At 42.1% G+C, this 16,115-nt stretch overlaps 1 protein-coding gene across 1 annotated transcript in view; it reads left to right on the top strand.

Moving 5' to 3' along the window:
- The window catches only part of LOC119735800 (kinesin-like protein KIF19), a 52,142-nt gene extending 36,604 nt beyond the window's left edge, over positions 1–15,538 (top strand). Inside the window, exons 10-20 of the mRNA XM_038209739.1 lie at positions 171–321; positions 1,098–1,260; positions 3,641–3,702; positions 4,723–4,910; positions 5,960–6,041; positions 7,132–7,263; positions 8,463–8,584; positions 9,378–9,505; positions 10,350–11,206; positions 12,450–12,563; positions 14,268–15,538. Of these exons, the coding sequence (XP_038065667.1) occupies positions 171–321; positions 1,098–1,260; positions 3,641–3,702; positions 4,723–4,910; positions 5,960–6,041; positions 7,132–7,263; positions 8,463–8,584; positions 9,378–9,505; positions 10,350–11,206; positions 12,450–12,563; positions 14,268–14,440 (2,172 nt within the window). The 3' untranslated portion in view covers positions 14,441–15,538. The remainder of the gene's footprint in view (positions 1–170; positions 322–1,097; positions 1,261–3,640; positions 3,703–4,722; positions 4,911–5,959; positions 6,042–7,131; positions 7,264–8,462; positions 8,585–9,377; positions 9,506–10,349; positions 11,207–12,449; positions 12,564–14,267) is intronic.
- The last annotated feature ends 577 nt before the right edge of the window (positions 15,539–16,115 follow it).

Below are 16,115 nucleotides of genomic sequence, written 5' to 3'. Positions count from 1 at the left end.
CATGTGACTCACATGTCAGGAGTCATTAGCATCAAATCCAAGTCATGATGGTCGAGTCCAATTTTTTTTTTTGCTGATTTAACTTCAGTTGAGTCTGAGTCTGAGTCCTACATCAACTGGTAGTTGGCAATCAAAAAAAATAATAACCAATTTTTTTTTGTCCTTCTCAGATCAAACAAAACCTGAACAATGTCACATCCCACATGGTGCAGTACACCAACATCATCAAAGAGCTACGACAAGAGATCGTGCGACTCCAGAAGAAGATTGCCGACCAGAATCGCCTCAAGGAATCCTCGCCGCAGAACCAAGAATCCAAATGTGAGTCATACAGAAGTCCAAATGTATACTTCAAATACAAGCCTGTGTTGTTGATTAAATACTTCTAGAAATACGCAATGTGAAATGTTCATACATGCTCTGTACATATGCTGCCCCTCATACAGTGAAAATACAAACAGTAATGTTTAGATGCTCATGCTATGGTGTATTCCTCTCAAATAAGTTTTTAAATATTGAAAAACTGTTATTCCATTTCATTTGAAATAAATTGCTATGATCATTATGTTGGATTCTAGCTGTAGATATAACAGAGTTACATTCCCAGTTACTTTATTATTATTATTATTATTAATTATTTCTGGTAATGAAACCAAGGATTCCTCAAAAGTGCCCTAGGCACTGTAGCTCGCAAGCCTGAAGAAACCTGTAGAGAGGAGACGACGAGAAAAATTACAGTTTTAGAGGTGGGAGGAAAACCCCAGAAGAATATTCTGGGGAAAACCCACAGAATCAGGCGGGGACTGAAAACCCAATCCACGTGTTGGCCCGGGCGGGATTCGAACCTGGGTCACAGCGGTGGAAGGCGAGGAAAGTACCGCTACACCAACCTGATTCCCCTGTTACTTATGACTTTACTTGTGATTTGGCTTGTGACTGACTTTCTGAATCATCTTGTGATCGACATAACTACATCTTTTGTACACGCCTTTGGTCATCATTCGTATTGTTTCTACTGATCTTGTAATGTTTGTCACATTGTATCACTGGCAGTCTATTCTTTGCGATACAAAACTCTGAATTTGTTTCAATTTCAGCGGAGGAATCCATCCACAATCGTGACGAGATGGATAGGCTCCGGCAACAGCTGATGGCCAACTTCCAAGACCAGATGGACATCAGACAGAGCATGATGGAGGTTGAAAACCGTAAATGGGAGGTGGCTGTATTCATCAACAGACAGATGGCGCTCATCACAGAGTAAGTAGACAGACAGGGTGATAGACAGGTAGACACACAGGGTGACAGAGACGGACAAGGTGACATCAGACAGAGCATGATGGAGGTGGAAAACAGTAAATGGGAGGTGGCTGTACTCATCAACAGGCAGATGGCACTCATCACGGAGTAAGTAGTCAGACAGGGTGATAGACAGGTAGACACACAGGGTGACAGAGACAGACACGGTGACATCAGACGGAGCATAATGGAGGTGCAAAGGAAATGGGAGGTGGCTGTATTCATCAACAGACAGATGGCACTCATCACAGAGTAAGTAGACAGACAGGGTGATAGACAGGTAGACACACAGGGTGACAGAGACAGACACGGTGACATAAGACAGAGCATGATGGAGGTGGTAAACCGTAAATGGGAGGTGGCTGTACTCATCAACAGACAGATGGCACTCATCACAGAGTAAGTAGACAGACAGGGTGATAGACAGGTAGACACACAGTGTGACAGTGACAGACACGGTGACATAAGACAGAGCATGATGGAGGTGGTAAACCGGAAATGGGAGGTGGCTGTACTCATCAACAGACAGATGGCACTCATCACGGAGCAAGTAGACAGACAGGGTGAAAGACAGGTAGACACACTGGGTGACAGAGACAGACACGGTGACATCAGACGGAGCATGATGGAGGTGGGAAATAGGAAATTGGAGGTGGCTGTCCTCATCAACAGACAGATGACACTCATCACAGAGTAAGTAGACAGACAGGGTGATAGACAGGTAGACACACAGACAGACATGGTAACGAAGAGGGAGCATGATGGAGGTGGACAGGAAATTGGAAGTAGACAGACAGGGTGATAATTACAGGGTCAGTAGACAGACATGGTGAAAAGAGCTAGTTGTAGACACAGGTTGACAGGTAGGATGACAGAGACAGATATGGTAAGAGTCGACATGATGTAGGTGAAAAACAGACAAGGTAACAGATTGAGCCGAGAAGAAAAGGAAATGGGAAGCAGCTTTTCCCATTAAAAGTAGAGTAGATCATTTGTCATTTTGTGAATTTTTTTTCGTTTGAAGCAACAAAAGTACTCAAAATCTAAAGACAGGTACTTGAAAACTAACCTGATGAAGTTTTAGCTCAGTGAATGCTGTATATATATTTTAGGATCTCAATTTCAATTCAAAAGTTGCCGAGTCATGTTTAGAAATCAGCTTTGAGAACATGTTCTCTTTCAGCCGATTGCAGCTACGTGATGTCAGGCACTGAACCAACAAATAATAGCAACTGCGCGCGCGTGAGCATCGTGTCAACGCTTGTGTGCACCCATTCACAGATTCGCCGAATTACAAACCAACTACTAACAGAAATTTCCAAAAATGCGTCACTTGACACACCTTTGGAAATGGCCTCATGTTGTTTTCTTCAAAATGACAGCATGCAAGAAAGAGTGATTTCACAGGAAGTTTATTGACATTACTATCTTTAAACCAAGTAAGCTTAGCACAATAACTTCATCAGTTACTTTTTAGATAGCTGCAAATGATCTATTCTGCCTTTAACAGGCAAATGACAATCATTAAGGGAATAAATGTGTGCTCGAGAGGTTTTTATCACTCTGTTTAAGACCGCTTAGAGTCTGGGTGCTGGTAATTACCCGAGCCGGAGGCGAGGGTAATTATCAGCACCCAGACTTAAAGCGGTCTTAAACAGAGTGATTAATACCCACCGAGCACATGTTTATTCCCATTCATAAATACCTTTTCGGTAAAAAAAATCCAATATTTCGGTCAAAAATCCCAATTTTGTTCAACAAGTTCACTTCATGCTTGTTGAAACATCCCTCTAGCTAAATAATGGAGTGTTCAGCTGGCGAGTAAGATGTAAACAACCCTTTTATGGAGATTGACGCGCGCGTATCATGTTCTGCGCGATGTCGCGCAGAACGCACCTGGCGCGTTGCGTTTTGAATTTAGAACTATAAAATTCTGACTCCCTGGTAGTGTTGCACATGCCTACGTGAGGACTGTGAACATTCAACCAATAAAACGGTAAAGGGCACCGGAGTTCATGGGAGTCCACATTTTATGTGACACTGGAAAAGTGTTTAAGACCAGCTAGCCATGTCTTTATCATCCGTTTAAGACCGGCCACGTGACGGGCTCTCGACCAATAGGAATGGCTAAACTGTCTGAGGTATTTATGAATACAGAATAAATAGACAGGTAAAGAGACGGAACATATTGAGAGATAGTAAAAGTGACATTCACAGACAACATGAAGCTGTAGATTATTCATTCAAAAATTTAATTAATCAGAAGGTTGGAAGATGCTTGACATAAATGTGTCAATATGTTTGAAAAGTTAAGTATTTGTTGTAATTTTTCTTTTAACAGGTGGGAACAAGAGAGATCTCGAAGTAAAGAGATTAACAAAGAGGTGGACAATAGATACAAAGGTATGAACAAAACTTATATCTTTTGTTCGATTGAAAAATAAAGCAACTCCTTAATGCCCTTCCCATGAGCCGTGCGTTGGGATAAATATTTCAATGACACATGATCAACGACCCCCAAATCAAATTTTTTATCAGGCGTTGTATAATACCAAATATTGCTACTTTAAATCCGTGTCTCGCCTGAACGAAGTTCAGGAAAGAGACCATGCAATCACTATGTCTGTCTGTATGTCTGTCCGTGCTTACCATGGACCACTTGTGGGGTACTCAAACAAAGGGAATGGTACCCCACTAGTAAAATCTTGAGAAAGAAGGGTACCCCACAACGAAATCTTTAGAAATAGGGACAAAAGGACAACAAAACTTCTACCCCAGCACTGTCCATCCGCTGGGATGTACCTTATGTATGTCCATCCTTTCATTTGAAAAGTTGAAGTCCAATTCGGGCGATTCCCAATGCAGTGCGCCACCACAATGCAGTTTGCCATGAAGAATCCATTTTCAAGTTTACGGTCGACAAAGCATAGCCCATTTGAATGAGTGTCAGTAGACAACTTGAGCTTATTTGTTATAAACTGGGGCATAGCGTTCTGCCGCCTTACAAAAATCACCATATTGATAAAAAGAAAAGAAAAGGGCAAACAGATACTTGAACTCATACACTTACGAAACTACTAACCGGAAAAATGAACAATTTCAAATGTCCCGCGCTACGAATTTGTCGACCATCTCCCACAATGCACTGGGAAAAATGAACTCTCCGTGGCAAACTCTTGGTGGCGACTGCATTGTGAAAAGCCTGAATTGGAACCAAACTTGAGTCATAGATGCAACATGGCAACATTCATGTGATGATGATGTCAAATTTCACATGCCAAGGCCAAAGGTCATCTGAGGTCAAGACACGTGGTTCGAGAACCACCTTGTTAAGCCACTGGCTTATAGTTTAATCTAGTGTGTTTTAGCCTTCAGTTCAATGTGCCAAATAAAAGCCTTTATCATGATTTCTCCTTTTTTCAGAACAAAACCAGGAGAAGGACATTGACGCATACAGCACAACATCTGAGACCCCCGAACCGGAGGATATCATCAATGCCCGGGAGGAGATCGCCGTCCTGGTTGGACAGCAGAACAAGCTGGTGGCTTCTCAGAAGGAGCTCGAGGGGAGACTAGAGGATGTCAGAATGGATGCTAACTCACTGGAAGAGGTAGGTAGAGGAGACGGGTAGGAAGGATGGGGATATAGACCACGGGCTTCAGAACAATTGATGGGATGGTAGAGACATTAGAGAGTTTCGGCATCCAGGAAAATAAAACATGTCCCTTGCACTTATCCGTATGGGCTCCGTGCGCCAACAAAAGAGGGCGCGTTTTCACCACTTTTGAGAGCCCCTTGGACGGGACACCATGTGTGCTCACGGAACTGGTTGGCACGCGAAATACTCGCGACTTATTTATCATGAATGTGCACAAAGATAAGCCATAGCGTCTTCACGCGTGAGCATCTGGTGTCGTCGGGGCGCGAACACGTTTGAATTTAACTTGCGGTGGTCTCGTAGACTAATCCCCGCCCCAATAACCATGGATCATTCGAAATACGCAGTGGATGGACCAGGAACCAGTCTAGGTCACCCCCAACTCTCCTTTCCTGGCCTTTGAAGGGGGTACTTGTGCACGGAGCCCATGGCATCACACATATATGCATATGTGATGGGACATTCAAAATTCAGTGTCGGCATCGCAGCAGCTACGTACACGTATTATAGTAGCAGGAACCAGTCGCACCTTTGATTTCATTAAAGTTGTGACATACCTGAGATATCTCATGCATCTTGAAATTAAGAATGATAATTTATTAGAAGTATCATTTTGGCACAAATTTGGTGTACAATGGCGAACATTTACATTGTTAAAACTCGAACGTTAAAGGCTTTTTCTCAGTATCTTACTTTTTGACATGTTGATAAATGCGTACTATAAACAGCCATAAGTTGTCAACGGAATGTCCGACTGAAGTGCAACAAACAGTATTGTAAGGAGAAGTTTGTTCTCTTTCCTAATACCTGCAAACCCTCATTTGCACCTCTGCCCAGTTCTGTCTCATTTTGCCAGAACGCGTCACATTTGTTTTATGACACCTCGGGTTCAGTACAATTGTGCTTCAATTTCGATGTATGAACTCAACTGTGTAGCCAAGACTACTCAGAAGACAGGCTTGGGCTCATATCTTGCTGCATCACGATGTCTTTGTTTCCAGGTCCTACCCAAGAAGATTACCAGCGAGGAGCAGGGTGAGATCCTGAGCATGCTGTGCAAGGTCCATGAGCTGGAGATTGAGAGTATCCTTTTGTCTTGGAATAACTCATTCTTCTTTTATTCGGCTATTGAAATTGCTCTCTCTGCCTTGGGTTTTTTTTTTTTTTGCGTAGTTCCACCCCTAAGAAGACATTTTTTGAAGGGAATGTACAACATTTGCTTTTGCTTCAATTTTCAGAAATAAATGTATTTGGACGATTAGTATGTTATAGAAAATATTGTTAAACAGACTTGTTTCACGTTTTGGGATTGTAGATGCTGGAAAAACCAAGAAAACCTATCATGTTATTGTAGTCTGGTTCCCTGACCCCACTAAGATGAAACAGAGCAATTAATACACTTTGGGGAATTGTAAGGTCAGAGAATCAGTCTAGCAGGCTTGTGCCCCTTCAGAGGTGTGTAATCAATTGCAAAGAAAATTCAGAATAACTCAATATGAAAAATTAAGAACAGTTTTCTCCAACGCTGGTCGGCCGACCAGCGTTGGAAAAATACAGTTTTTCTTGAAAATGTCAGCACACCAGGAGCCACGATTTTAAAGGATGCTTTAGATTGTCGGTCCCTAACAATCCAGTAAGGTATTTTTGTGATAATTTGATCATTTCATTTTTTGATGTTTGCAAATGTTGTATTTTCCCTTTAAGTTTCTATTTTCCCTAAACATACAAAAGTTATTCAGTTTTTACGAACAAGACATTAAATGTTTACTTTATATGGAATATTATTACAATAACATTTCTATATTCTTTGCGGAATGACAATAATTCTGATGGATATTTTTTTGGTTGTGAATTAGAGGTACAAAAGTAAACTCAAAATAATAGCATTTTTGAGAGGGTTGCGGAAGCCAGAATAGAAAAACAGTTTTCCATTTTACAGACTAAATCCTACAAATTGAAAAAAAAATTGGAGAAAACAAAATTGAATTTGTGAAAGAGCATGGGCTGTGGGTAGTAATTAGTCAGCTCTAGTAAGGGAATAAATATGTGCTTGGCCGGTTTAAACAGGTATGTTTAAAACCGGCTTAATAATCAATTTCTAACAAATTTGTTAACCAATTTCACTTCAAAAAACCAAGTCCAAATTGATCCTTGACTAGAGTTTGTCCCCCAGACACGGAGCTGAAATCCCAGGCCTTGATTCACAAGCACACCACGGAGCAGAAAGAGACGTTGATCCGACGCTACGAGAAACACCGATTGCTGTGTGACAAGATCATCCAAGAACAGCGATCGCTCATCAACAGTAAGTCCGATCTGCAAGTCTCACAGTCTGTGGTTGTTCATCTAGTAACTGTGTCAGCACTCAAAAGACGAGACGTGTGTGGTTTTTGGTAACACTATTGGTCGAAGGAGCCCGGAGTGCGGGCGAACTAGTCCAGAGATGCCAACTTTACCAACTACAAAATAGTAATGATTCTTCCTGCAAAGAGTAATGCTAATGTAAATACATAGGACAACAGTCAAGTTTAAGAGTAACCACAGTACTTTTCAGAGTAACCACAATGTTGGCGTATAGGACAGCTGGAAATTTCAAGAGTAGTAACATGCCTCAAAATCCTAATAATTGCTCCAAAAGAGTAATGGTTGGCATCTCTGTACTACCTGAGTGCGACTTGCGCGAACCTGGTGCCACTGCAGTGCCGCCTCAGAAAATGGGTGTCGCCGAATTAGTCTATACTTGGGGTTGTTCCGAGGTCTTGCAAGAAAAAATAAACAAGCTAACTCGGGTGAGACTCGAACCCACGACCTCCTGCTTACTACAGGGTGAGTCAGAATGATCTGGACCCAAGCTCACCTTTTTTTGGTGGCAAATAGAGTATATTGAGAGAAAAAAACTGAGTGTTTCATATGAATGGTTATTACCTTGTCTTCCACTGGAATTTTTTATTTCTCGAATTAGCTGCTCTTCTGAGGAGTTATGCCATTTTCGTTGAAGTAGCTAATTTTCCAGTCTGCACACAGAATTGATTTTGCCTTTTTTAAATGTGTCAATAACTTCAAGTGAGTCAGTCACCGTGACTAGGTTTTTATTTGTTATTACACTGCTTCACATGAGTATGTGATTTCAATAAATTTGTTGAACCACGGAACCGTGGTCAGAGTGTTTTTTAGCGTGTGTTCTTTGCTAGCACTTTTCTTCAAAATGGTACAATGGATGTACATGAAACTTTCACCAAATATGTCCAAAATACCAGCCTATAACATATCTGATTTGCACTTGTTTTGATAATTGCTACATATTTTCAATATATTCTTTAATTTGGGTCCAGATCATTCTGACTCACCCTGTAGTGTAGACGTCTATAACTACTTGACCACCGAGCTTGCCGGGGTCGGCCGGCTGGTTCAAAATCTGATTATGCAGCAGGCACTGCAACCAATCAATACGTTTATTATAGACTTACTGTATGTACTAGTCTGTCTGCTTCATCTCTCCCATAGAGCACGGCATCTTCCGGCCCCAGCATTTAGAAGATTGGTTCGACCAGTATACGTCAGCTGTGTTTGATGAGATGTCCCTCGCCAGCACAAACCCCAACCTTCAAAATATTAGGGACATCAAGGTATTTTTCCCTAATTTTATATTTCAGGATTTCAAAAAAAAATTTGATTCTTGTACACCTATCATTCACATGGAAAAGTGGTAAAATTACAATGATCGGCTGTAAACCAATACCCTGGCATTCAATGGATGCTTTCTGTACATTTCTGGTAGTCGGCCATTTTCATGTCATGCAATGAAGTGAGCATAAACTTTGGTCGTAACCCTAACCCTCCAGGATATTTTGGTTAGAATCCCTGCCCAACGCAACAACATGCCACACTTGTCAAAATGACAAGCCTGCTCAGTGTAGCAAGATCCATCAGGTTACAAATCTCAAGACCAAATCTGAAGTTTCCACATTATTTTTAATGAACTTCTGTGAAAAAAAAAACTATTTGAGACAGAGCTGGGAGAGGGGGTTTCCGACACCCCCCCCCCCCCTCCCCCCACCCCTGGGTCAGCGTCTGATCTCAAGGAATATTGTTTGTAACAGTGCTACACACTGTCATATGTTAATCACACAATGAAGGGCTTGGGTGCATGAGTACTGCAACTGTACTTCCAAGAGCTTGAGGATGGAGCACAAGTGTTGTGAGTACAGAACATGCCAAATGAGGCTTATGATGCTGTAGACATGAGTGTCAACGAAAAGTACTCCTGAAAGCCCGCAAATGTCCTACTTTTATCCTGATTTTGTCCAAAATCCTACTTTAATCCTATTTTTGTTACAATTTGGATCCTACTGTTCTACTTTTTCACCTGGGTCTGCTTGAAAGCCTGCAGTGCTGATATTTCTATAATCTTGATCTTAGGCTACCTCCATGCTGAATTTAAGAGCCCTGAAAGCCCTTCAGGAGGGGTCTGACGACACCTCACCAGAGAAGGAGTCCGTGGACATCAAGACAAGGCCCAGGAGACCTGCTCAAATACCAGAAGAAAGGTACGGTACTTGAAACAACGACCCAACCTAACAAAATGAGTCCAAGGTCACTAGAACTGCTGTGGAGTAATAGGTCATTTAAAGGCATATAGGATCATTTGCATTTATCCCAAAAGCAACCTACAAAATTATTATCAAAATTTGTTTTTGGATTAAAGATCGTACTGGTACTACACACCCCGTGAAATTATTCCTTCTGGCTTGCTGTCATTTAGAAGAAATCAAGAATATGTAGGTGATTTCCAAGGATCAGTCAATTGACTGATTTGTGGAAATAAAGAGTGTCATGGGCGAAATCTTGTTTCGTGAGCAAAAGATTGTGCATGGTTTTACTCTGTTTTCTCCAAAAAGTGTAATATCCACTGAGCTGAAACTTCAGTAGTTTAGGTTTTGAACGTTTTGTCTTTGGATTACGAGTGTGTTATTATTGGAAACGATGTGATAAAATGTACTACAGGTAAGTAAAGTAAAGTCTGTCACGAGCTATCCCCAGTTTCAGTAGCATGAAACAACTGAGAACATTTCTATTCCCCCTGGATGGGATGCCAATCCGTCGCAGGTTACTCCCCAGCTAATGCCGGTACCCATTTGTACTCCTGGGTTAAGAGAGGCTAGTGGGGGTGAAGTGGCTTGCCCAAGGACACAACATAAGACTAGCAGCTGGATTCGAACCCCTGAACCTCTGTAATGTACTGCAGGTGCTAATGTACTACATGTGATAATGGGTTATAGCTCACTTGACAAGAGTATCACTCACTTGATGTAGAGAAATCCTCGTCATTTCATTGTTGGCATGGTATTTCCTACGTGCAAATGTTAAACTCTCTACCTTCACCCAATCCAGCCCCGCCCAGCCTCGCGTCTTCAACCCCAGCCCCCGGGCCCACCAGCTTCGCCAGAAATCAGAGTTCAGCTCCTTGCCCAAGATCAAAGTCCACACCAGCTCGCCGGCGACCGCCGTCGCGACGCCTCCCGTTACAAAACACGAGAGTTTAGAGACGCTAAACGACCACGGGAGGCACACTACGTCCCCCGGCGATGCCCTGAAGACCAAGTCGCTGCACGACCTCGAGATCGGGGACTCGGACCCGGACCTGCTGAGCAACCGCAAGGAGATCATCCAGCGCACGAAGAAGATCGCGGCCATCGCCGCCCGAAAGCGCAACTCCCAGAAACAGTTTGACAAATCGGGCAGCCGGCCCGAGAAGCTAAACCTCCACGAGAAGACCATCATCTCACTGCGCTCCGTCTACGAAGTCTCGGAGCCCGACACGGACGGAGAGTACCTGACCATGAGCCGGTTGTCCAAGCACAACAGCATGCACGACGCCGCTCACAACGATCCCAACAACAATGACGATAACATGTCTATCGTCACCATGGACAGGAGAAGCGAACTCACAGACACCTATTCCAACGTCAACTTGAAGCACTCGAAACACAAGAACCTCGGCGGTGGTGGAATGAAACGTCTGACGGAAAAGCAAGTGGCGGACAAGCGTCGTAGGAGAGGGCTTGGATATGAGTCTAGCGGACATGTGATGTACATGCCCTCCAAGGGGGGATACAACAGGGCGTACCCGTCCGTCGATTCACACAGGGGTCACGGGAAGAAGATCATCCCCAGGGCGACGACGACAAATGCTGGTCCAGACCCACACCACACTGGCAAAGTCAAATACCCAATAGTGCATCATGCAGGTTGGTATCATGTGACAAAACACACATATTCTTATCTTTAGGATAAGAACAATCGGTGTAAATACGAGCTGGGGCAGATTGCAATACCATGGTCTTAGCCGGCTGGCTTAATCAGTTTGATTTTAGCTGGCTAAGATGGTCTTGGTGAAGACAAAAAAACTTAACCCATTTCAATAAAGGGGTCTTTACTAATCCTGCTTAAAGTCATGGGGCGGACTGCAATAACGCGGTCTTAGTCGGCTGGCTAAACCAGTCCGATTTTAGCCGGCTATTGTTCTTAGACGGTCTTGGTTAAGACACCAAACTTAGCCCATTGCAATAAGCTGGTCTTTACTAAGCCCGCTTACAGTAACGATTCACAAACAAACATTCCATGGTTACGGGCGAATACTGGAGAGACTGCACAATTATTTTTTTTAGGTTTGTGTGCTTCATATCATGCAAAGTCAAATGTCAATTCCGAAATTTTATGTTCAGAAAATTGTATTTGCAGTACAACTCAGTGTCATTACATTTTTCCAGAAGATCCCTTCTATCCCAGAGAATTTGCCCTCCAAGCATGTTCTGCTATTTTAAGTTTTAATTATCAAACACTCATCAACTGTAAAAAAAATATTTTGGGAAAGAATAATTCAACACACCAGTGAATTCCAAAAATCCCAACTATAGACCGTTTTAAGCCAGCCCAACCCAGGCTAACTATTTTAAGACTGTCTTACTACTTAAACTGTGTTATAGCAATGGTCAAACTTACAGACTGACTGACAACCAGAGCTTTTAGACTGTCTAATGCGCATAGCCAGCTTTAAGACCGGTTATTGCAATCCGCCCATGATTCACAAACAAACGTTCCATGGTTACGGACTGTGGTGCTCACATGCCGTGATATGGGGAGACCGTGCATCAAATCCAAATGACTCAAATCCGTCAATTACGAGATTTGATGTTGAGAAAATTCTAATTACAGTGTACAACTCAGTGTCATTATATTTCTTTAGAAGATTCACTTTCACCAACTACGTCCAAAAATAGAAGCCTATAACATATCTCATTTGCACTTGTTTTTGGTAATTGCTACATATTTTAAATATTTAAATCTTTAATTTGGGTCCAGATCATTCTGACTCACCCTGTAGAGCCATTCATCCAGAAATTCGGGCAACAGTAATTTCTATTTTGTTTGAGAAACATTTGATCCAAAAGGACTTCATTTCTAGCGATTGGTGTTCATGATTGTATTTAGGAGAGCAAGATGCTACTATGTTGGGTTCTCGTAGCACGCCAACCAACATCAATGTGGTGCACCAGACGGGCATCGACAGAGGCAAAGGCCACAGCTTGCAGAAGAAAACAAAGGGTAAGTAGAACCATAGAGCTATATTAAATTACTAGAGTGCTAACTCGTCATTCTGCATGCGAAGACGCTTTGAAGCCGTCCTGGGCGCAGACATTTTGAATTCATGTGCGTGTTTGTAGAACATAATGAAATTAGATGGATTGAATTTTGAATGTGTACTCTATATGCGACGCGCAAGTAGAACATACGCAAACAACTTGAGCGCGTCATTGACAGTTAAAAAAAAGCGTGACGGCAAAAAGCATCTGCAGCGAATACGCGAAAAAGTTGCGCTGTTTGCGTAGAGCAAAATGACACCCTCATTTGCTGATCGTGCGTTTCAGTTTTGGGCGTATCGGCTTCGATGACGCACCAGTATGGAATACAAACGCAGATATGTAACTAGCCGTACAAAAGCCGTACAAAATGTCTAGGTCTCCATAGGTTTGTGCACAAACATGGATGCGCCCAGCAGGCATTACTTTGTACACGAAGTTAGCGCTCTAGTAATTGAATATAGCTCTATGAGTAGAACACAGTTTGAGACACTTTGCCAACAATATCACATTTATTGAAATAGTTTAACCCATTAGCACTTGAAAATGGATTACCTTGTGTTTTCACTGAAGAATCAGTAAAACCATAGAGTGCTCCGTAATAATAGGCAGGGTGGTTTCAGGCGCTACAGTGACTAAAAGGTTAACAGCATTTCTTCAATCTAAAATTTTAAATATTGTTACAAAAATTGTTATTTTGTGAATTCTAGCAATGTAAACTCAGAAACATTGGATTAACGTACCCCAAAACTTGTGTCATTATAGCACCCTCAAAGGCTAAAAAAATATTGCATGGAGCAGCTAAACAGGTAATAGATACTAAGCAGATTTAATGTGTTGAGCAAATGTGCTTGGTAGCCAAATATTTGCAAGGGTGAGAAACTCCACACAATTTCATGGCACTACACAGCGTGCAATTTTCTACTGACGGCATCTTTGGCCATTTCACCAAGATCGCAAGCAGTGAGGACAGCAGTGAACATGACATAGTTTTTACTGAAATCTCAGCAAGTCATTACAGTAGGGTTGTGAATTTACAGGTAATTTTTGAACCGGGCGCCTGCCGCCTTAACTGTCAGGTATCCACGGAATTGTAATTACTGATAATAAACACAAAATATAAAGTGTTTTCCACTGCTCCTGACCCACACAGTAGGGCTAAGCTGCCTCTAAGATAGCCACATTGAAACATAATAAACCCAAGCTCTCCATCAGAGCTTGTTTGGAGCTACAATCCCGGCCAAAATGGTTGGGACACTTGGAAATAACCTTAGCCTTTCACGGTCACCCACTCCCCCGCTCCCCCGGTCAATGTTGTTCTCTCCAGCTGATGGAGCACACACCGCGCAATGAGAGACAACATTGACAGGGGGCCGGGGGGTTGGGGGCCCAGCGAGATTTGGCCAGGATTGTAGTCTCGAAGTAAAATTCCCCCGACGCAAACATCACAAACTCATCAATAAAGGTTGTTTTAACCTTTTAAGAGTTGTCCTCAGAATGTGTAAAGAAAGCTTTGGGTATCAAAACCCCAAAATGGAGCCCAGTACCTACCACTTTTGGTTGGGTGTTCGGGTACCTGGGTATACATGTACGTCCAAGCCCTAATTTACGCTACACTTTCAATTCAAAGAAAGCGCACTTCAAAATGTCATGCACACTTACCACATAGGTGTCGCAAACCATGATGTGTCCAACCGGAGCACGCCGCAACTGCTCGGCAACAAGCAGCCAGCCAGCAAGCGCCAGCAGCCGACGTATCCCGTCTACCAGCGCAAGAACATGCTGTCGGTGTCCGGCTTTGGAGTCACAAGGAACCAGAGGATCGGCTATCGCAAAATGTGATTGGCCAATAGCGCGCCTCAACACCAGAGACCAACTTCATAGAAACAAGTTTTGAAACTGCTTGGTTACCAGCTCAAATTTGCAGCCAGTCAGCCATAAACCATGTGTGCCAGAACAGGCTAATTTTTTAGTAACACTGATTGGACAATTCCTGCAGGACAAGATCAACATTGCAATTTGTGATTGGATGTCAAACCTACCAAATCAATGCCGTTTCAAGCTCTATTTCCATGTCAGTCTTAAAGGTTGCATTTGTGTGACTGTAGGCATAAATGCCACAATGAATAGCGCCACCTATTGTCCGATAGTGTCCAGTCTTGTGCGCTTTTCAACAGCGCCCCAGATGGTGGCTTTCAGTTTGGTGTGTGATTGGGTGAAAATTCCCGGCTACCTTCCTGCACGGAGTGGTCCGTCGGCAATTTTTCTTGTCGCACACCTCATTCAATTTGGTCTGGCGATGTCCGTTACCAAAATGCAACACAACACTGTCAAAAAGCACATTGGCTGGTTAACCAGTCACATTTCTATGAAGTTGGTCTGCCATCGTTTGAGATTTGCCAGCAGTAAATACTGAAATTTTGTTTGTAAATTTGAATTTTTTTTCTTATCATAGAGCGCAGTTGTAAATAACATTCTAAAGATAAGTACTTCTTGACCGAGATAAAGGTAGAACTGTAGGAAGTTTGTGGTTTTTCAGTTCTGAAGAGAAAACCTCATCGGGATTTTTTTTTTTTTTTCTGCAAAGTACCTTGTGAAAGATGCCTTTGAAAATAGCATTGAAAGCAATGGCATCAAAATCCTCCTTGAAAAAAAAAAAATCCTCAATGCCTCAGCCTTAGATTCTAATTGAACTTTATTAAAGGTAATATACAACATTTGCAAACATCAAACAACAAAACTACCAAATTATTACAAAATACCTTACTGGACTGTAAGCGAATACTAGTCTCAAGCATCCTGTGAAATCATGTCACCTGGTGTGCTGACACCTTCAAGAAAAGTGGAGTGTTTCTATAAATTCCAACGATGGTTGGCCGACCATTGTTGGAAATGATTTTTTTTCATCAAATATCGGCCTCCAGTTTATCAAATTTAGTTAGTCCACATTTTGTTTCACATCCATGAGGGGGTGCAAGCCAGCTAGTCTGGTTCCCTTACTTGACAATAATCCCCATTTCGTCTGAAGTAGCCAGGGAACCAGACTACAGAACCAGCATTGTTTTCCTCCGTTTTTCCAGCATCTAACGTTTAACAGGTCAGTGCAGTAATATTTGCTATAAAATACTAACCCCCCAAATCCACCCATTTCTGAAAATTACAGCAAAAGCAAATGTTGTATATTACCTTTTAAGACCAAATTTATTTCAAAAGACATTTTTCAAGTAAATCACAACAGACTTCTGCTACTAGAAACCAAGTAATAAATGAAGTCTTTCATTTATTCCAAATAAGTGTCAAGAAACTTCATTACAAAGATCTTAATAATGAGAACTGTTTTCCTTAGTGCTCTTTTCTACTGCCAAATTTTAACATTTGTATTTGTTTTCATAATTGATATTTTGGTCAGGTAATACTATTTATTAGTCGTCTGCAAGTGGGAGTATTAATCTGATATTTCAGTCATTTCCAAATCAGAGTTACAAATTTTGAGTGAGTCTTATTTCAAAGTAAACCA

Source organism: Patiria miniata, unplaced genomic scaffold (assembly GCF_015706575.1).
Source record: "Patiria miniata isolate m_02_andy unplaced genomic scaffold, ASM1570657v1 HiC_scaffold_29, whole genome shotgun sequence".
NCBI lineage: Eukaryota > Metazoa > Echinodermata > Asteroidea > Valvatida > Asterinidae > Patiria > Patiria miniata.
This window is presented reverse-complemented; position numbering and strand designations above follow the sequence as displayed.